At 41.6% G+C, this 22708-nt stretch overlaps 3 protein-coding genes and 1 long non-coding RNA gene across 4 annotated transcripts in view; 3 read left to right on the forward strand and 1 right to left on the reverse strand.

Annotated features, from left to right (window-relative positions):
- Positions 1-4819, forward strand: part of TUT4 (terminal uridylyl transferase 4) — a 127707-nt gene extending 122888 nt beyond the window's left edge. Inside the window, exon 32 of the transcript XR_011537358.1 lies at positions 3571-4819. The gene's annotated coding sequence lies outside the window, so the exon portion shown is untranslated. The remainder of the gene's footprint in view (positions 1-3570) is intronic.
- On the reverse strand, positions 1427-20748 carry PRPF38A (pre-mRNA processing factor 38A). The gene is made up of 10 exons (XM_008531681.2): positions 20128-20748; positions 18021-18180; positions 15703-15824; positions 13917-14002; positions 7159-7269; positions 4502-4614; positions 3872-3898; positions 3668-3765; positions 3134-3182; positions 1427-2545 (listed from the first exon to the last, which is right to left on the reverse strand). The coding sequence occupies exons 1-10, from the start codon at positions 20255-20257 to the stop codon at positions 2503-2505; spliced, it is 939 nt and encodes a 312-aa protein (XP_008529903.1). The 5' UTR covers positions 20258-20748; the 3' UTR covers positions 1427-2502.
- LOC139081893 (uncharacterized) lies at positions 9241-12675 on the forward strand. Its single transcript, XR_011537361.1, has 2 exons — positions 9241-9372; positions 12484-12675. It is a non-coding gene; the product is annotated as an uncharacterized lncRNA (long non-coding RNA).
- Positions 20304-22708, forward strand: part of ORC1 (origin recognition complex subunit 1) — a 35831-nt gene continuing 33426 nt past the window's right edge. Inside the window, exon 1 of the mRNA XM_008531668.2 lies at positions 20304-20740. The gene's annotated coding sequence lies outside the window, so the exon portion shown is untranslated. The remainder of the gene's footprint in view (positions 20741-22708) is intronic.

The following is a 22708-nucleotide window of genomic DNA, read 5'->3' on the forward strand; positions in this document are numbered from 1 at the left end:
GTATACAAAGGTAAGCTGTAAAAATGTTTCTTAATATAGGCCAAAGTCAAAAGTTCCAAGGCCTAATACAGTAAGCTAGCACATAGATGACAGAAATGGCCCTTCAGCAAAGTTCATCCTTAAGCTCTGTCTCCTTTGCAATTCTTTATCAAAACACTCTCAAGAGTGGTGGTCAACATGTCCCACTATCATCTCTGTACTAATGAAAGAATGGGGACAATATACTTCCTACTGTAGGTTGGCTGTGCTGCCCCAATTTGGTCCAGATTTCACCATATGCCTAAATAAGTAGGCTTTAAGTTTCTAGTTTGGGAGGTTTATTTCTGTTTAAATTGTTGGGGGTTTTTGCATCAGTTTTTAAGTTTGTGTTTTAAAGTATACTTTAAAAATAAAAATATACTTTTAAAATAAAAATTCTATTTTTAAAACAACTTTTTTAAGATTGGCACCTGAGCTAACATCTGTTGCCAATATATATATTTTTTCCTCCTTCTTCTTCTCAAAGCCCCCCCCCGCCCCCCCCAGTACATAGTTGTATATTCTTAGTTGCAGGTCCTTCGAGTTGTGCTATGTGGGAGGCCACCTCAGCATGGCTTCATGAGTGGTGTTAGGTCCACGCCCAGGATCCAAACTGGGAAAACCCCTGGGCCACTGAAGCAGAGTGCACGAACCTAACCACTTGGCCATGGGGCCAGCCCCTATTTTATTTTATTTTAACAATATATTGGTTGACGACTAGGTTGGTCCATAGGTCATCTTAGCCAGAAGACATTTCTTTCCACCTGCATCACTGTGGCAAAGAAACAACTGCTAGGACTCTCTAACAGATGTAGATAGAGGTGCTTATATTTAATTTTTAAAGGCACTCCTATATATAGTTGTATGGTAACCCATAATAGCTCTTATGGACTTTTATTAGCTCAAGTATTATCAGGAGAGGAATCACTGAAGAGTATGAAATCTCAAATATGATCCCAGAATGCCTTAATATTGCTCCAGAAGTCCTTGAGTTTAATAGCAGGCAATAGGATGTTTATCCTATGACCAGATATGGCTTCCCAAGAAACTGGATCCTGTGAGGCAGTTGGGTCTTCCCAATTCTTGCTGGAACCAGAGGTGTGGGAAGTCATTCAATCTCTTTTCCCTTTTTAAAGGAGGAAAGGTAAGTACAGGTAGATGGAAATCTAGCAAAGATCCCATCACCCTCTTGCTGATCAACGCCCATGGACAGTTTTCAGTCTTGTTTTGCTTCTGCATCCTTGGCCCCTTGGCTGCTTTAACTTACTCTTTGCTAATGCTCCTACCTTTCTGAATGGTCCATTTCAGTTTTCAGTCAGTGATTGCACTTCTTCCTCTCCCTAGTGTTGGTGTTGCCTGTGATTCTCTTGTTGGCTTTTCCTACACACAAACACGTACACACACACACTCCTTGGGCAGTCTTCATTTAATTCTACATCTTCCGCGATTACCTAATCATTATCAATTCAGGGCTAGATCATTATTCTCAACTCCAGTCCCTATTTCCAACTGTCTGGGCTTTATCTAGATATACCATAGCTGTCTCAAATTAAACTTCAAGTTAAACTGATGCATCGTTTTTATTACCACCACAACTTTTAATACCTGCCCCCCTCTAAAACCTCCTCTCTTCTTGCTGTATTTTCTGGCTTTGTGAATGGCACTACTGTCCAGTAATTCAGGTCAAAACTCTAAGTGGTATAGATACTTTTCTCTCCTTCAAACCTTTTCAGTCTTTTTGCCCTAATACTACTGACTCGACTTGGACAATGTCAATGCCTGTAGGATAAAGGCTGAGCACCTTAACCTGTAATTTAAGGCTTGTGGGGAAGAAGAAACAATACTAAATAAGAATGCCATGTAAAAGGCATTCCAAGTTTTTTTTGTTGAACTGTTCAATGCAACTGGACTAAATGATCCAGAAGAAGCCTTACATTTAAATGTCTTCTTTTCTTACAAAGCTGCTGCTAAGCAGTCAGTTTTCATCTTTATTACCACTTGCTGCTGCTGGAGCAAATACGTTTTACTGATTTGATGTCTGAATGTAACAGCAGAACTGTTCTCAGAACAGTTTCAACCTCGGAGCAAACCAAAAACTAAATCACAGAAGAATGGGAAATGGGTGTGTCAACTTTAATAACAAAAGGGTCACCAGGTGGCCACATCCTCTCCTTGTCATTCACATCCTCCACCCCTCAAATCCTTTCTACCCTCATAAATTTGAGTACAGTCAAGGTGGGTTGTACAAAGAGGTCAAAAGCAGCCCTTGGGGAACATTCTCTCTCAAATGTGGATTATGATTCAAAAAGAGATACAAAACTCAGCACCTCTTTCATTAAAAAAAATGGAGAAACTTGGTAAAAAAAAAAAAAAAACACTAAGATATTCTCATAGCTGCCTGGGTAGTAGATCTTAATCGTTTCATGTAGACAGAGGCCTTCATATCCACAGGAAGCCATTTGGACTAAAACCAAACTGAGTCCATTACTCATTTCCTCTCCGGCTCTTCTTGTGGCTTTTCTTAGATCTGAAACGGCAAAACATACAAATCATTAAATTTAACAGCTGTTCAAGGAGCTGGGCCAGAACTTTTGAGGAAGACTGGGGTATGCTGACACCAGTGTGGATGGAGATGATACCCAATATTCATTAAACGTGCTTGGTATTTTTATGTTTCAGAGCAATACTCTGAATCAGGCGTTACTATCCAAAATTTACCATTGGGGAAATGACCTCTGAGAGGTGGAGAGTGCACCTGACAGTGTATAGCATATAGAGGTTTCTAATGAAAGCTTATCAAACAAAAGTGACTTGTCCAATGTCATTCAACTGTTAAGTATTAAAAGTTGGGACTCAACCCCAGGTCTCCTGAGACCAAAGCTCATGCCCTTACCACTATCCAAAGCTGCAATCCTACAAGGAAAAACGACACAAAATGGATCAGTAATTCTAATAATTCTCAGGGCAGTAGGCCGATTTTGTCCTGTAATGAAGGAGAATTCCTAAATATTTGTATCAAAACAAGACTATTTCAGGTCCAATTTAATTGTGATTGGGACTTTAATTTCTGAATAAAGAGTGAAACTGTTAAGTCAAAATAGAGGTCAATCCATACCTTTCAGGAGACTTTGAGTGGCTCCTGTGTCTGTGACTACGGTGATGACCTGGTGGAAAAAGCACAATTCGATGAGTGAGACTCTACCCTCCTACTCCTCCACTGTCACTTTCACTTCACCCAGTCCCTTCTACTGGCTTAATAATTTTTTGGCCTATGCTAAGCACACCTCTCATTGGTGACAGCACCTCTCTGAACTGGTGTGGATGCGTGGATGTGGGTGTGCATGCTGAGGAGAGGAGAACTTCACATGCATCCAGGGCTTTATGGCTCATTTCACAAACATCACACTGGGTAATTTACCAGTATTTTGTTACGTCTTATTCCTGTAAGTTCAGATGAAAAAACTGAAGCTCGTCATCTTATCAGCAAAGCTTGTGAGAGTCAAGATGTGAACTCTAATTTTCAAATTTTAAGTCCATTTCCTTTTTTTCTAGGCAATAAAACAGTCAGGCACTCCCGTACTGCAGGAGGCTAATTGCTTCTATTACATGTTTTTAAGACAACCAATAGCAAAAGGCCCAAATACTGTACCTGGGGACTTGGAGCGAGATCTGTGCCGTCTATCTCGGGACCTGCTGCGGTGACGTCTTGGACTCTTGCTCCGATGCCTTTCTCGGCGAGGGGAGGGGCTGTGGAAATAAGTGGTCAGACTCCCATATCTGTCTGACAGTATACTCACAACAGCAACCCTCTCCTCAAATCCCTGTCCTTTATCACAAATCACTGAAGGCTTACCTCCTCCTCTTGGGAGACCGACTCCGTCTATATGGAAAGAAGAGAGAAGAGCCTTAGTAAGTGCACTAGATGTTGCAGATTGCAAAAACGACCCCAATTCTTCACCCATCTCTGTTATCCACGTCCTTTATCATGTAACTTTTTAGTACCCTCCCAATCCAAGTTGGATTGGCCATGTGACTTTCTTTGGCCATTGGGATATTTGCAGATGTGATACAAGCAGATACTGGAGAAATAATTGCATTGGGCTTGTTTGCTCTTGGATTCTGCCATTTCCATGAGAACATGCCTAACCTAGCCTAGAATGAGACACATAGAGAAGGGATGAGTTGCTCCAGTCATCCTAGCTAAGGCCACCCTATACTAGCCAACAGACAGCTGACTGTAAAACAGGTGAGTGAACCTAACTTATATTAAAAAAACTGCCTATCCTACCCCAGCTTAAATCACTAACCACAGACTTGTGAACTAAACGTTGTTGCCTGCTACTGAGGTTTTGTGGGTGGTTGTTTTGCAGCAACTAATAGATTGGGCAAGCAAACATTCTCCATAGGCTGGCATTTTTCCTTCCCTGAAGTCCAGACTTCTGTGTTACAGTGCTAAAGTCTCTGGAAGAGGCCAAGGCCTGACCTTCTGGGAGACCGGCTCCTACTCCTCCTGTAGCGTAATGTGGGAGAGCGACGGGGCTTGTCCAAGTCTCGGTAGCTTCTCCGGCGATGATCAGGTGATGGCACTCTCTCCAACTGTAAATGAGATGGATGGGTCACTGATGAGCTCAGGCTATATTGCAGAGAGCCATCTAGGAACACTGCTTACAGTCTCCCCATCCTGTCCCAAATTCCACCTCCAAGTGACTTTATTTAAAAAACAGTAATTTGAATATATAGAGGGATAACCCTAAGAATGGAAAAAAATTATCCAAGAATTAAACTGTTTCTAATAATCTCATTATTGTTCTAGTGTTGGTACCATTATTCTGAGATTGAGAGAGGAGAGAGAGACAAGCAAGTAAATATGCCTACCTCCTTAAGAAGTTGGATTTCCAATGTGAAAGAGATACAGATGTAAGATCGATAAGGTTAAACTACAAAGTCATAGAGTAGTTTAATCTTACAGAAAATTTTCCCCTAGCTCTGCCAACTGTAAAGGCCTAGAAACACCAAACGCCACAGCAATGAGCTCTTCAGGGGCAGAAGCTAACAAGACATAACTAGAATATAACTCCTATCAGAAAGCAAGGAGGCTGAGACTACTATAAGTGTTATCACAAAGTCTTTCAACTCAAGTCGAGGGGTCCCTATTGGCCAAAGATGGGACAATCTGAGAATCAACAAGGATAATAATGGTTTGAAACACATCAAATATGCTTAAATCCATGAGTTCACAATGTTACCAAGGACAAAAGAGTATTCATCAACTTGGGAAGATCTATGGAATCAACTCATATTTTAAAAATTGATAACAAATGGAAATAAATATCTTGCCTTTCCTATATAAACTGTACCTATAAAACACTAAATATTGATTTAGATTTCTCTTTAGCAGTGTTACAGGTGAGAAATGATGAAGAAATAATTAGAATATCACCATTTTACAACCTCTAATGGATCTAGACAGAGATCATCAGTGGCTCCTAATATTACAAAAAGAGAGCCAGACTTTGCTCATCCTGGGGGGAAGTACACACTACTACCTATGAAGTAGTGTTGCTCCACTCCAAAGGGGATAAAAACCCCAAATCTAATTAAGCCTTGAGATCTAAGAAGTAGTTTACAGGAAATACAAGGGACAAATGAACATGTTAAGAGAGACCACAGGGACACAATCAGAAAAACAGATTGTGAAAATCTGTATAGAATAATATAACCTGATATATTTAAAAATAGAGAAAAAAGAATGATGGAGGGAACTGACAGATTACAGATACTTAAGAGACAAAAAAGCCAATTAGAGTTTATGGACCTTATTTGAATACTAATTTGAAATAATAATATAGGACAATTGAGGAAATGTGAACACTGAATATTTGATGATATTAAGGAATTATTTTTGGGGAGGTGATGATGGTATCATGGTTATATTTAAAAACAGAGCCTTTATCTTTCCTGAAATATTATGGATGAAATATATGATGGCCATGATCTGCTTCCAGATAATTGGTGGGGAGCAACTGGGTAGAGATGTAGAGGAAACAAAATGGCTATGAGCTGATCATTGTTGAAGCTAGGTGATGAGTAAATGGAGGCACACTCTCTCCACTTTGGTATGTGATTGAAATTTTCCATTTAAAAAAAAGAATGCCTACTTTTGGTTCACTCACCACATTAGAGTGCTTCAGTCTTGCACGGCTTTCAATTCATGAATGACTGTGCTTCTTTATACACCCCCTAGAGGGAGTCTGCTTGACTCAGAGCTACACTTCCATTTGCATAGTATCCATAAGCCAGCATTTCTTGTATTTCCCCCAACCTTTTTCTATACATAGTTACTTATTGTTTTAATCACAAATATTTTAGATCCTTCTTTTTTAACTCACCTTAAGCATTTCCACACGATCAGCTACTTTTCTTAACAGTTTTAATGGCTGCCTACTAGTCTGTTGAGGTGATATAAGAGTTTACCTGACTGCTCCAACTCTTGGCTGTTTTCAATTTTTCAGCATTATAACTAATAGTGAAAGAACATGACCATGCAGTAGGCATTTTTTTTTTTTTAAACTAGGCTTACTTTGTCAGATAGGTTCAATTATGAACTGTAGTATTTTTGTCCCAAGTATTTACTTTAACAAATGTATGCTAAGGGCTTTATGTATGTATATCGTCTCATTTAATACTTAGAACAGTCCTAAGAGAAAGATATCATTATCCTTGCTTTACAGAGGAGAAAACTTAGATGATGTAATTTCACAAAATTATACCACTAGTATATAGCAGAGCTGAGGTAGTAATCAAGGTCTATTTAACTCTAAAACCCATACTCTTAATGACTAAATACTGGGTTTTTTTGTTTGTTTTTGCTGAGGAAGATTCACCCTGAGCTAACATCTGTGCCAATCTTCCTCTGTTGTATCTGGGTCGCCACCACAGCATGGCCGCAAACAAGTGGTGGTAGGTCTGAGTCTGGGAACTGAACCTGGACCACCAAAGTTGAGTGCACTGAATTTAACCACTGGCCACAGGGCCAGCCGCGCTAAATATTGTATTTTTTGGTTAAAGAAAATTAAAAAAGACCATTCTCAACCCCTATAACTAGACCCCCTCCAACCTTTAAGTTCCCAGGTACCTGACCTTCTCATCCTCCTCTTCCTCCTCTTCACTGGACTCCACGTCATCCATGTCCTCTTCTAGAGCGCTAACTCGAGGCTCCAGCTGCTCAGCTTCCTCTAGCACATAGCGTTTCTACAGAGAACATAGTGAGAGGTAGGGAGCCTTGCTATCTCCTCTATGTCCTGAAGTCCCAACACTGGGCTTCTGGGATTGACAGAAAAACTGTGGAGCAACAGCTGAGGCAATTTCATTTCAAAGACATCCTAGACACCTTAAGATTTTCCTGAGGCGTTTAACATACTGGAATCTGTGTACTCTTTAAAGTTCCCTTGTAAACAGATACATACAAAGCTGAAGAGAACATCTTCATTTTCTACTGGCTCTGTTCCCTGTGATCTTATACTCTAAGGTCACTGAAATATCAACTAGTATAGGTGTAGCCTTTAATAAAAAAATGTAGGCGTCATATACAAGGGCCAATAAATATGTAGCTGAGACTGTGTTGGCTGGTATTTCTGCCAGAAGAGGCTCAGACCAGTCTACCCCAGGAGTGCCTTGGGTCCTGCTCCAGAGTAGCACCAACTCTCTACTAAACCCAGGATTTAGGGAGCTGTCTAGAGTCATGCATTTTGAAATCAGGCACAGGATATAAACAAACAATCCATCTCCTTGTTCCATTTTCTTTTGAGATGTGGCTTAGCAGTGCTTATCAAGTGACTAAGCATGTGAAAAGCAAAGGTGAGTTCAAAACTGCCAAATGGACTGGCTGGGTCATAAGACTCCTTACCATCTTCTTGTGTCAAGGACACAATGTTGGATAGCCCTAGAATAAACAGTAACATTTGTACGCTACTTAGCTCTCACTCTTCTGTAACAAAATTCTATGAACACTGGGAGAAATGAGACAAAGCTACCACTCAATGAAGTCAATCCTTTAGAGAAGGGCTTCTCAGAAAAAGGCTCTCCAGCCACAGGATCACCACAGTTTGGGATCTAGGACTGCATCAGACAGGGAGTCCAGAATCCCTAATGCGCACTAGAATAGGAAGTGTCTAATGTCAATAATTAATTCATAGTATTTGTGCTTGATGAAATTAGAATTCATTCCAGAGCAGCTCCTTGTCAATGTCAGGGCACATCAGAAGCTAAACTGATAACCATGGGTTGTTTAATAAGAAAAGAATCAGAGCAAAATGTTGTCTTAAGGGTAACTAGGACATATAGAAGGCCACACCAAAACACACTGTTGGTCATAACGATAACATGTGTCAGTCAGATTTCAATTTGTCTCTCCTCAGTGAGGCTTGTTTTGTGGTCTTTCCTTCTAGACTCCATGCAGACCAACCTCATTTACATCAGTAGGCTTGCTTAGAGGTGACTGGGCTTTGGAACCCTTAGCGAAAACCTCATTGCATTTCAAAGTATGCCATTTCTTGCAGTATTCTAAAAATAGCAGCTAAGGATAATATAATAATAATAGCTAATGTAATCCACAATGGGTTAGTGTGAGAAATGGGCCCTGAAAGCAGGTTTTCAGACTTGAAATCTCATTCTCTTCACTACAGTCTACAGTAGCTAATATAGAACAGGAGAGAGAGACCACACTCATTTTCAGGATTTTTATTTTATTGGATTTCCTGTAATTGAGTCACTGTGGACGAAGAGTTAGTTCATTGCATGTAGTTTACTAGTTCATTACCAGCTAGTTTACTGCCTTGAGCAAATTTATCTCACCCATTTACCAGATATCTGCAATCTATTCTATTCCCTACTTTGAAGTTTTTCAGATCCGTCTGCTGTTTTTTATCGAGGTGAAATTCACATAACAATTAACCATTTTAAAGTGTACAATTCAGTGGCCTTTAGTGTATTTGCAATGCTATACAACCACATCTCACTAGTTTAAAACCTTTTCCATCATACCAGAAAAACACCCCATACCTATTAAGTAATCACTCCTCATTTTTCCCTCTCTACACCTCAGGGACTAACCACTAATCTGCTTTCTATCACTATGGATTTTCCTAGTCAGGATATATTATATAAAAATCACACACTGTGTGACCTTTGATCTTTAAATTATCCCTTTTGGTTTATATCTAGCAAGGAACCAAGCACCTCAGACCAGGTGGTATACAGCAAACTGCTTCAGAATTATTGAGCTGCAGTACCATCACAAAGGAAACCTGAAGTAGTGGATCCTCCCAGTTGGGGTTTCTGTGGTGGTTAAAACATGTAAGAATCTGCTCCCACCCCCCATCTACATCACTGTCTCTGGGACCCACCAATTCTTACATAGACATACAGAATCAGAGAACAGTAGAGTACTAAGAGCCAGAGGCCCTTAGTCTACATCTATCCCAGTGATTTTTGCAACACTTTTTATAGTCTCATTGAGGTAGAGTTGACATATAATAAACCATACATTTTTAAAGTATACAATTTGATGAGTGTTGACATGTATTATATACAACTGTAAAACCATTACATCTAGATAATGAATATATCCACCCTGCCTGAAAGTTCACTTGTGGTCCTTTGTCATCTCTCCTTCCCTCTCCTCCCCATTCCCTCCCTCTGCACGCAGGCAACCAATGATTTTTTTGTCACTAGTTTTCATTTATTAAAATTTTATATGAAGGGAATTGTACAGTACATAGTTTTTTGTCTTTTTTTACCCACCACAATTATTCTGTGATGCACCCATACTGCTGTGTATCAACAGTTCATTTTTACTGCTGAGTAGTACCATTGTATGAACATACCACAATTTGCTTATCCATTCACTTGATGAACATCTGGACTTTTTTGTCATTTCTGGCCATTACAAATAAAGCTTTTATGATTATTTGTGCATAAGTCTTTGTACTTTCATTTTTCAAGTAAATACCTACGAGTGGAATGGCCAGGTTTATGGTTACTTTCTAAGAAACTGCCAAATTTTTCCAAAGCACTTGTACTATTTTATATCGTTACCATTGGTGTATGGAGACTTGCAGTTCTTCTGCACCCTTGCCAACACTTGGGATGGTCGGTCTTCCTGATTTTAGACCTTCTCATAGGTATAGAGTGTACATTACTATGATTTTAATTTGCATTTCCCTGACGACTGATGGCATTGAGCATCTTTTTATGTGCTACTGATCAACTGTATATTTTCTCTGGTAAAATGCCTGTTAGAATTCTTTTGTTCATTTTCCCATTGGGTTGTCGTCTTGTTATTAAGCTCAAGAGTTTTTTATATATTCTAGATTCAAGACTTTTGTTGGATATATAGTCTTCCAGTCTATGGCTTGCCTTTTTACTTTGTAATAAGTGTCTTTTGAAAAGCAAGTTTCTTTTTATAAAGGCTTATTTTTATTAAATAATTCAGGCTTTTTATGTCCTATATAGAAATTTTTGTCAAACTCAAGGTCACTAAGATTTACTCCTGTGTTTTCTTTTAGAAGTTTTATAATCTTAGCTTTTATAACTAAGTCTATTATCCCCTTCAAGTTAATTTTTATATATCATGTGAGCTAAGGATGGAGATTCATTTGTTTCCATAAGGCTATTCAAGTGTTCCAGTACTATTTGTGAAAAAGATTATCATTTCTCACTAGTAATGCCCTGATATCTCTGTAGAAAACCAAGTGACCATATATATGTACATTTACTTCTGGTCCCTTTATTTTGTTCCATTGATCCATTTGTCTACTTTTATGCCAATACAACACTGTCTTGGTTACTAGAGCCAAGTCTTGGAAACAGGTAGTGTTTGTTCTCCTACTTTGTTCTATTTCAAAGTTGTTTTGGATATGCTAGATCTTTTGCTCTTTCACATAAATTTTAGAATCACCCTGTCAAGTTCTACCAAAGTCTACTGGGATTTTGGTTGAACCTGAATTGAAACTTAGCTTAAGTTGGGAGAATTGACAACAATTCTAAGTCTTGGTATGAGATAGACTATGGATGTGGTATATCTTTCCATTTAGTTGTCTTTTTAATTTCTCTCAGTAATGCAATGTTTTGTCATTTTAAGTGTGAGTCTTGCACATCTTTTGACAAAATCATCCTTAATTTATATTTTTGATGCTGTTGTAAACAGTATCTTTTGAATAAAATTTCAAATTCCATTTGTTCATTGCTAGAGTATATAAATACAACTGACTTTTGTAGACTGACCTTGTATCCCACAATTCTGCATAAACACATAAATGGGTAAACAAGTTGTGGTATATCCATACAATGGAATATTACTCAGCAATGAAATGAAACTATTGATACATGTAACAACATGCATGAATTTCAAAATAATTATGCTGAGTGAAGACAGACAAAAAAGAGCATGTACTGTATTAATTCCAAAATGCAAACTAATCTATTGTGATAGATAGCACATCCACTGTTCCTTAGGGGTGAGGGAGAGAGGTGGGAGGGAGGGATTACACAAAAGGAAAGGAGGAAACTTCCTGGGGTGAGGAGTTATATTCACTTTTTTTTTTAAGATTGGTACCTGAGCTAATATCTGTTGCCAATCTTCTTTTTTTTCCTCCTTCTTCTCCCCAAAGCCCCCCAGTACATAGTTTTATATTCTAGTTGTAGGTCCTTCTGGCTCTGCTATGTAGGACGCCACCTCAGCATGGCTTGATGAGTGGTGCTAGGTCTGCACCCAGGATCCAAACCAGCAAAATCCAGGGCTGCCAAAGTGGAGTGCGCAAACTTAAACACTTCAGCCATGGAGCTGGCCCCTTATGTTCACTATTTTTGATTGTGATGATAGATTCAAAGGTGTATACATATGTCAAAACTTACCAAATACTTTAAATATACATAGTTTACTGTATGTCAATTATACCTTAATAAAGCCATTTAAAAGAAAAAAAGCCTTTGTTCAAATGAAATCTCATTCTCAAACCCAATATAGAACTTAGAGAAAAAAGGAGCTGCCCTGGTTGGAATATATGGGGTTGTCTCCTTATTCTTCTCAGTAGCCTTAAAACAGTCCCACAGGGCAGCTTAAGGACCACTGAGGTAGTCTAATTTCCCCATTTTATAAATGGGAATATAAGACCAGGTCCCACTGCTAGTCAGCTGTAATAACAACCAAGAAACTAAGGTCTCCTACTTCCCTGTTTAGTCATCTCTCCACTATAGACTGTTCCTGTTCTGTTTAGGCTACCTACTATAACTGTTTTCTCTTTGTATTTGCCACGGTAGTTTTAAAATTGTACTGTGTAAAACACATTCCTGAAAAGTGCTTCATGGATAATCATTTATCACTAGGAAAGGGAGGCGGGATGATAAAGGTGATATTTAAATCAGTCTCCTGCTCCTGACCCTCTTTTTATCTGTTTTATATCCTAGATTTTTATATGAAGACCAATTTGAAAAAAGCTGCTCATAAAGTTTAAAAACCTACTCTATCTACAATTTCCTTGATATAACATTTTAAAGAAGAAAGTTTTCTTGTGCTAATTATTCACTTTTAAAGCCCTACCCTTCAAATACTTTATCTGTTTTCTCCCCAGCCCCTCTCTCTTTCATAGACATTAAGACTATCCATGGGCTTCAGAGGTTTGTTGTGTAAGTGTGTCTGTCCGCTTGCCTGTTGGGGGAGGGTGGCTCTGATGTGAGGCCTCTGTCCATGGGCTTCAGAGGTTTGTTGTGTAAGTGTGTCTGTCCGCTTGCCTGTTGGGGAGGGTGGCTCTGATGTGAGGCCTCTGTCCATGGGCTTCAGAGGTTTGTTGTGTAAGTGTGTCTGTCCGCTTGCCTGTTGGGGAGGGTGGCTCTGATGTGAGGCCTCTGTCCATGGGCTTCAGAGGTTTGTTGTGTAAGTGTGTCTGTCCGCTTGCCTGTTGGGGAGGGTGGCTCTGATGTGAGGCCTCTGTCCATGGGCTTCAGAGGTTTGTTGTGTAAGTGTGTCTGTCCGCTTGCCTGTTGGGGAGGGTGGCTCTGATGTGAGGCCTCTGTCCATGGGCTTCAGAGGTTTGTTGTGTAAGTGTGTCTGTCCGCTTGCCTGTTGGGGAGGGTGGCTCTGATGTGAGGCCTCTGTCCATGGGCTTCAGAGGTTTGTTGTGTAAGTGTGTCTGTCCGCTTGCCTGCTGGGGAGGGTGGCTCTGATGTGAGGCCTCTGTCCATGGGCTTCAGAGGTTTGTTGTGTAAGTGTGTCTGTCCGCTTGCCTGTTGGGGAGGGTGGCTCTGATGTGAGGCCTCTGTCCATGGGCTTCAGAGGTTTGTTGTGTAAGTGTGTCTGTCCGCTTGCCTGTTGGGGAGGGTGGCTCTGATGTGAGGCCTCTGTCCATGGGCTTCAGAGGTTTGTTGTGTAAGTGTGTCTGTCCGCTTGCCTGCTGGGGAGGGTGGCTCTGATGTGAGGCCTCTGTCCATGGGCTTCAGAGGTTTGTTGTGTAAGTGTGTCTGTCCGCTTGCCTGTTGGGGAGGGTGGCTCTGACGTGAGGCCTCTGTCCATGGGCTTCAGAGGTTTGTTGTGTAAGTGTGTCTGTCCGCTTGCCTGTTGGGGAGGGTGGCTCTGACGTGAGGCCTCTGTCCATGGGCTTCAGAGGTTTGTTGTGTAAGTGTGTCTGTCCGCTTGCCTGTTGGGGAGGGTGGCTCTGACGTGAGGCCTCTGTCCATGGGCTTCAGAGGTTTGTTGTGTAAGTGTGTCTGTCCGCTTGCCTGTTGGGGAGGGTGGCTCTGATGTGAGGCCTCTGTCCATGGGCTTCAGAGGTTTGTTGTGTAAGTGTGTCTGTCCGCTTGCCTGTTGGGGAGGGTGGCTCTGACGTGGGGCCTCTGCCGCTCACCTGTAGCCGGGGCAGAATGATGTCGCAGACCCTCTCACTGTGCAGCAGCTCATCAATAAACTCGTCGACATGCATCAGCTCAAACTCTGAAAGAAAAATCAGAAGCGCAACCAACTTGGGAATAAATTTAGATAGCCAAAAAGTAAAAGAAGTCTAAGATTCTATATTTAAAATAACCAAAAGAGCACTTGGTATAGAAAGTGTGAATTCTCTGCAGCTTCCCTTGCCCTGCACATTCACCAGGAAAGCTAGTGTAGTGTGGCAATTATGCAGAAGGAACTATCGTCAAACCTGGGCTCAGACTACAGCGCTTCATGGCCTTGTCATCAGCACCTATCTTCATCTGTTCACCTCGCCTTTACTGAAGTCCTCTATGTGCCAGGCCTCTTCTAGGAGTTGGGGATAAAGGGATGAATGAAGCTGTCCCAATGAGCAGGAGAGACAAACCCAAAAGCAAGCACAAATAGTCCTGAATTGTACAGGGGTGATGTCCTTGGATAGATCAAATAACTAAAGTGCAATTTTGTATGCAAACCCACTATGTTTGTGAATATAGAACATGTATCTTATATGGTAAAGGGAGCAATAGCTTTTGAGAATTTCTACAGTAAACATTACCTTAGTTCAGGAGTGATTTTGCCCCTGACAACTGGCATCTAGTAGGAGAGGCCAGGGATACTGCTAAATGTCCTACAATGCACAGGACAGCTCCTCACAGCAACGAATTATCTGGGCCATAGTGTCAATAGAGAAACCCTATCTAACATAACATAATCAGTAATTCCACGATGGTCATGGCCATGTCTATCTTGTTCACCATGTTACTCCCATTACAGAGCACAGTTATTTCCATGACATACAAAGATGACGTTGGCACTTAATAAGTATTTATTCAATAAGTGAATTAATAAGCTAATAAAAGTTTAAAGTATAATGGCAAATTCTTAACTTTCTACTGCTTAATGATACATGTAGAGAGGAAAGGCAAATGTTACTAATATTTTGTTACAACACTAAGTGAGAAAAGGTTTTGATGGCATTACCCCAAATTCCACTTTACCACAAAAAGTAACTCTCTGTAAAAGGTATGGAGCTGCCCCTTTTGGATATACTTGTTATTTTTCAGTGGGATTCCTACATAAGTATAAATACATTTAGTCTATATACTGTAGTGTGAAGTACAGTACTAGAAGAGAGGCCACTAGAAAGAATGGTGAAGATGTAACATATGGAAAACTAATTTTGTGCAGGAGGTCTGGGCAAGGCTTTTATGGAGGTCATTCTGGAGCTAGATGTTGTGGGATGGAGCAAATGATACAAAACAGGGAATAATATAAGATGCTGGGGCTGGCCGGGTGGCCTAGTGGGTAAATTTGCGTACTCTGCTTTGGCAGTCCAGGGTTTGCCGGTTCGGATCCTGGGTGCGGACCTATGCACTGTTCATTAAGCCATGCTGTGGTAGCATCCCACATAGAACTAGAATGACCTACAACTAGGATATACAACTATGTACTGGGGCTTTGGAGAGAAAAAAACTATATATATATATATACACATAAGATGTAGTTGGAAAGGCAGGCAGACGGGGGACCGGATAAGGCCAAGAGGAAGCTAGTAGTCTGATGGAGTACTCCCTGTGAAGGAGATGGAGGGGCCTGGATGAAGACAGTAACAATACAGATGAAGAGGAGCACTCAAAACAGACGCGGCAACATGAGGGCACAGATACTGGTGAAATAAAAACTGGTTCAGGGATGAATGTCCAGTCACTTGATACCATACTCACCTCCATTTCGGTTCTGGCTCTTGATTTTCCGATAGTCGTTGTACAGAGGCTCCAAGTACTTGTAGCAATCAATTGCAGTGCCTGTCAGCCTCATGTAAAGTGCTCCCAACATGCGGACATACCTGACAGATAGATGACAGTGAAACTACAGGCCATTCTAAAAAGTTCCTGAGTTTTACAACTGGCTTTTCTCATGACAGTAGTGAATAAACAAGTGCTTTCTTCTCTCTGGCAGATGAGGAAGCTGCAATTTTAGAGGCAGCATGGGGCAGGAGAAAGATAGCTAAAATGTGGAGACCTGGGTGCAAGTTCATATTCTACCTCTTACTGGTGGTGGCCACTTGGGACATGTTGCTCAACTTTCGGAGTCTATTATATCATCTGTAAAACTAAGTTAGAACCTATTCACCTCACAGGATTATTGTAAGAATCAAATGAGATACTGATTTTAATAACAGAAAGTATAACATCTATTTATTAACCATACACAAACTAATACACATAGAAGTAAATATATAAATTGTGGGTAGATAGCGGAATGCTGGTTCTGGATAAATGTCATCTGGGTTCAAATTCTGATTCCATTATTTACTAACTTTGTAACACTGGGCAAGTTACTTGATTTCTCAATCCTTGTAAAATGGACAGAATAGTACCTAATCTGCTGGCTTGGTGTATTAAGTAAGAAATGTGTGTAAAGTGCTAAGCGCAGCATACAGCACATAGTGAAGTGCCTAATAAAAGTTAGCTATTTCTAGCCATTAATATTTTGTAAGATTCCTTCCTTTTCCCTTTCTTCTATATCCAACTACCCACTTAAATCTCCACTTGGATAACCACTAGGCATTTGAAACTCAACAGTTTCTTTTATGACTAACAGAAGAGAGTAGTGAAGAATAGATTCTGAAGCCAGCTTTGCCACTTACTAGCTGTATAACCTTGGGGAAATTACTTAATCTCTCTGTGCCTAAATTTCCTCCCCTGTATACTGAGAATAATTTTACAGGGTTGTTGTGAAGGTTAAATAAATTATTATATGTAAATCCTTCAGACTAGAGGGTGACACATAATAAGCTATGTCTGTCTCCTATACTTGTCTGCTCATTGAGAATGGATAGTAAAATAATATGAGCAGCAGACATTTTTGGGGTATTTACCATACAACAGCCTCTATGTTGTGAGACTTACCCTACTATCTCCTCTTCTCTTTGCTGAGGAAGATTTGCCCTGAGCTAACACCTGCTGCCAATCTTCCTCTTTTGTATGTGAGCTGCCACCACAGCATGGCCACTGACAGACAAGTAATACAAGTCCACCAAAGTACTGGGCCACCAAAGTGGAGTGTGCCAAACTTAACTGGGGCTGGCCCTGTACGATCTTCTTCTGTTTTGGTGAGGAAGACTGGCCCTGAGCTAACATCTGTTGCCAATCTTCCTCTAATTTATGTGGGATGCAGCCAGAGCATGGCTTGATGAGCGGTGTGTAGGTGCATGCCCGGGATCTGAACCTGTGAACCCCAGGCCACCAAAGCAGAGCGTGCAAATTTAACTACTACGCCACCAAGCCAGACCCTGTACTATCTTCTTTCAACCCTCATGACAATCCTGAATTGGTATTAGTCTCTATTTTACAGCTAAAGAATGTAAAGCTTAGGAAATTAAGTAACTTTTCCAAGGTCACAGTAATAAGTAACAGGGTCTGGACATGAATCTACATCTAACACCAAAGTTTTCCCTCTAGTCTACCACATTCTGTTGTTTTCTTCATCCTTGAGTGCCCAGTGCTCCCAACATATTAGGCACTCACTTCTGCTTAAAATATGTTCAGTGAGGGGCCGGCCCGTGGCCAAGTGGTTAAGTTCACATGCTTTGCTTCGGTGGCCAAGGGTCTCACTGGTTTGGATTCTGGGCGCAGACATGGCACCGCTCGTCAGGCCATGCTGAGGTGGCGTCCCACATGCCACAACCAGAAGGACCCACAACTAAAATACACAACTATGTACTGGGGAGATTTGGGGAGAAAAAGCAGGAAAAAAAAAAAGAAGACTGGGAACAGTTGTTAGCTCAGGTGCCAATCTTAAAAAAAAAAAATGTTCAGTGAGTTTGTGAAATACTTTTTTGGGGGAAAAGTTACCAGGACTGAGAAAGTAAAGACGATCAATACAACCAAAACAGACAAAATACAAACTCAAGAGCAAGATCCTAGAGTGGAACTCTCTGTGCAAATGAGATAGATTGTTTTCACTCCTCTTAACCAAGGCCAAATTCTGGACCACCCAAAGTGAAGCTTTGATATTAGCTAGTCAACATTTCACTCACTTGAAATCTTCATTTTTGATAAACTCTACAATGATATCCTTCTCGGGTTGAATCTGAAGCATCTTCAAGGTCAAACACAGAAAGGGAGTTGGCTTTATGTTGCCACCATAGACTCCACCCACAAACCTTAACTCCATGGCTTTATCGACTACAAGTTCAGCTAAAAAAACAAAAACAAAAACAGAGTGGCATCTCAGACATATTAGGGCTAAGCTTTTCCCAGTCTGAAGTGGAGAGAAGTTAGTTCAAAGTCTGGTGCTCCTGAATACTCATCAACATCATCATCTCCTAATATGGAGAACAAGTGTGTATTAATAGTAATAGTAATAAGAATAAGAATAATGATAGCAGCTAATATACACTTAAGAACTACTATATGCCAGGTACTCTGGTAAGCATTTCATATTTTCTCATTTAATCTTCACAATAAGCCATGAGGCAAATTCTAGCACTGCCCTGTTTTCATCTAAGGCAAATGAGGGCTAAGAAAGGTTACATGACTTGCTCCAGGTCCACAGCCAGAGAGTAGCAGGGTCTGGATTTAAATCTAAGCAGTCTAACTTCAGAGTCCCCACTTGTCATCATCATGGTAGGGGAAAAACTGCCAGATTACGAGTCAAAAGAAACAAAACGATAATAACAACAAACAACCTTCAATAGCAACACAACCTTGAGCAAACCTCTTCTCATCTACAGAATGAGGATAAAAACCTTCCAACGTTTTTGTCAAAATCAAACCCTAGCTGTGTGAACTAGGGCAAGTCATTTCACCTCTCTTTGAGCCTGTCAGTTCAAATTTGAACAATAAAGGTACAAAGTTTAAGGGCTATAGTGAGAATCAAATGAGACAATAAAAATAAATGCCAATACTACCTGTCATATAGCTAATAATAAATGTTAGCTACCATTAATGGAAAACTGTTTTATAAATCAGACTTCAAGTTCCTTTAGGATAAATTCTATACTAATTCATTCAACATTACAGTCAACAACTTATAGCTAGGTGCTGAGGTACTAAAGATACAGGTACAGGAATAAAGAAGAGGAACATCATTACTACTCTTAAGGAGTTCACAGTCTAGCAAGCTAGAACACATTCAAAAAATAATTGAAAGTGTGAGAAGTAGTACTAAGGAGAGGCAGAATGCAATGAAAATACACAAAGGAACGTAACCTAGTCGGGGGAAAAAAGAGGTCACGAGTTCACGTTTGGACACACTGAGTTGGCATTCTTGGAATTAGAGACAGATCTCAGGGAGAGATCTGGGCCAGAGAGACAAATTTGGAGGCATCTACATATAGGATGCAATGGTATGGAGGAGATCATCCAAGGAGAGAACTATAGAATCGGAAAAGGGCCAAAAGTAAACCTTATATGACTTCAAAATTTAATGGCGACTCAGAGAAACAATACTACTCGTCCATGGACACACAGCTAGCAGTGGTGGCAGCAGCAGTAACAGCACAGTAGTAGTTAACAGTGGTAACAACTAGCACCATCACTACCACTGATTACTGAGTACTTTTTATTAATATGTATCTTTAACTATACCAAACACTTTTCACACATTATCGTATTTAATCCTTAGAACAACCCTTTGAGGTGGGTATTACACTCGTTTTACGATAAAGGAAGCCATGGTTCACTGGGGTAACAGAGCTACTAAACAGAGGAGCCGGAATTCAAACAAAGATAGAAAGACTAGCTGGAAGACTTTTTTGAAAAACTGGTATTTATATTAGGACGCGGACGTGGAAATACTGCAAACGGTCCAGATTTAGGGATAGTAAGGTCAGGAATTTGGTTGCTGGCATGTTGATGTTCCTTTAAGACCTTCAGGGTCCCTGAACTTAACACTGGAACCCAGCAAGTTATCATTAAACATGGACTCAACCCGACCGAGACATCCTTCCGAATAAGGCCCTATCAGATTCCTCTGTAACCCCAAAAGAACAAAACAAGCCTAGGCACATAGTAGGCGCTCAGATTTTCCTGAATGACTGACGGATTCCCCTCCAGTCTCAATCCCAAAGGCCCAGTCCTACCCGCGCCGTCAGCCGAACTGAGCCACCAGTCGGCCGGGGGGCGTCGCGCGCTCCCGCTCACCCGTAAGTCCAAAGCACTCCTCTTTCCAGTACTTGGACTCATAGATTCGCGTCCGAATGATCTTCTCCACCAGATACTGAGGGTTGGTGCCGTGGATGCTGTGCGCATCCTTCACCGTCCGGTTCGCCATTTTAGAACGCCTTCAGCTCTATTTCCGTCGGGCCCTTTAATGCGTCACATCCCGCTTAAGAAAACCCGAGAGGGACGGAGAACGGCGCAGGAAGTCTCACTAAATAGCTCAGGCGACCATCTTGAAATCGGAAACGCTGCCGCGTAATGCACTTCCTTCCGCGAACGGCGCCGGAGAGCGGATCAATGATGGCCGCCGCACGTCGGCGCACGCGCGTCACAGGTCCCCGCCCAGGGAGGCGGGGCGGGCGGTGACGGGCCGTGGAGGCCGCCTGGGGGCGGGGCCACGACGTTTGGCGCGAACTTTTCTTTTCTCCACCTCCTTTCCCGTCCTAGCGGGGAGCTGGCTTCGCCGCCGGCTTGCGGACGGTGCTGCAAGAGGAGCCCGACTGGGGCTGTTAGAGTTGCGGCAGCTCCACGAGCTCCTGAAGCGGAGGCGGCGGGAGCGGAGGGCTGCGCCTGCTCCAGGAAGCCTCGGCGCCCGGTGAGTGTGGCGCCCCGCGGGCTGGAGGGGTCCTGAGCCGCGCGCGGGCACGGAGGAGGTTGTTCTCTGTAGACTCACTCCGTCATGGATTCAATCAGCAGGTATTTACTAAGCGGCTGTTAAATGCCAGACACTGTTCTAAGCCCGTTAGGAGCATTACTCTTTTCCACATCCCGATTTCTCAAAGGCTTCCCGCTCCGCCAGGGACTGTGAGTTTGCAGTGGGGAAGCCGGAAGCCAAAAGCAGAAAAGCGTGAACATTCCTGCTCTCGGCGCCCGGAGACCCTCGGTAACGAGCTTAACCATCTCTTCTGGCTGCACGCAGCTGTGAAGCATTTGCATCTTGTGCTCCTTTGAGCCGTAGTGTAGCAAGCACTACAGGGAAGCCGGAGCAGCAGAAGTTATTAGCCCATTTTACGGATGTAGCAAGTGCGCACAGAGAGAGATTTGTCGAGGTCGCTTTTTCTAACTATGCGGCCTGGGCTCCTTTTTCCAGATGAGCTGCTCTTTGCTGCTGGGCTCTCATTCATCCACCTTTCTAGGATAGAAGTCAAATGGCATCTCTTCTGTCTCCTCTGGTCTAACCCTAGAATGGAAGGGCTTTCTGTTTTGATGGTTGGAAAAAGCCGTGGATTTAAAGGCAGGAGATGCGAGATTCTTGTCCTGAGCTACTATCTGTGAAACTGCAATCATTAGATATGCCAGTTTTCTGTAATTTTAGTTGTCTGTAAAAATGGTACCCTCTTCTCTGCCATATTGGGTGCTTGTGAATGCCAATGGGGGTTCTGATGTGAGAGCATGGTTTTACTGAGTTCCTCTGCAACAGTTTTTAACTGTAACAGGGCAATATGGACTTTAGAAAGTTGAAGAATCTCCTGAAATTGAAGGCAAAAATGTTGTATGTGAGTTTCATAACATTCACCAAATTCGTAAAAAAATAAAACCACTATCCCTTCAAATAAATGCAAGGGATTAAGGGAGTAGGGAAGTGAATTTACCATTTTGCATTTCCTCACTTAATCCTTAGTAATCCGAGAATAGTGCCTGGAGCACAATGGATGATCAATAAATATTGGTTGAATAAAAGAAAGATTAATTATTATCCCCATTTTATGGGTAAGGAAATTGAGGCCCATTTGACCTCTCAGTCACTGGGAACCCTGAGTTATTGAATAAGCACACCAAAAGCAAGCTCTCTCGGGCATCTGTTAACATCCACTTTCTCACAAGGTGCTGTAAGGTGAAGTGGTTACAAGCACAGCCATTGGAATCTGGCTGCTCAGGGTTCGAATTCAGGCTGTGCCATTCTGTGTAACACTGGGACAAGCTACCATTTTGAAGTGGTAACAGCATCCACCTTTCATTCGGCAAATATTTATTGTTGAGCACCTACTATGCACTTAGTGTGTTAGTGCTGTTCTAGGATTATTGTGAGGATTAAATGAGATAACTATATCAAGGATTTTGGCTCCAGCTTGTGTCATATTGGCTCAATAAATATCTGCTATCCTTATTTTTACTGGGACTCCCTTATCTGTTTTCCTTGGATGTGGCCCCTGGACTGGATGGTGTGTATGATCCAGATTCCTGGTATCTGCAGCACTGAGAGCCTGTAGTGGGTATCTCCTGGAAGCCGAAGCTAGGCCAGGTCAGGTCTGCCTTTCTACCCGATTCGTCACCCTTCTTGGGGATTCTCTGTGCTGGTGGTAGATCGAGGATAAGAAAGGGGGGTAACGGTCCAAAGAGGCCTGACATCTGCTATGACTTCCTCATGCTGCCTCTTCAGAAGGACTCCTGATTAATTTTTTGAACTTTTTATTGAAAGATAACATACACAAAGAAAAGTGCACAAATCACAAATGTACAGCTCAATGAGTTTTCTTAAAGAGAACATACCCATGTAACCAGCATCCAGAGCAAGTGACCAGCATCCCGGAAGCACCCATCTTCCCCACCATGCTCCCTTTCA

The sequence above is a fragment of the Equus przewalskii genome, chromosome 2 (genome assembly GCF_037783145.1).
Source record: "Equus przewalskii isolate Varuska chromosome 2, EquPr2, whole genome shotgun sequence".
Classification (NCBI taxonomy): domain Eukaryota; kingdom Metazoa; phylum Chordata; class Mammalia; order Perissodactyla; family Equidae; genus Equus; species Equus przewalskii.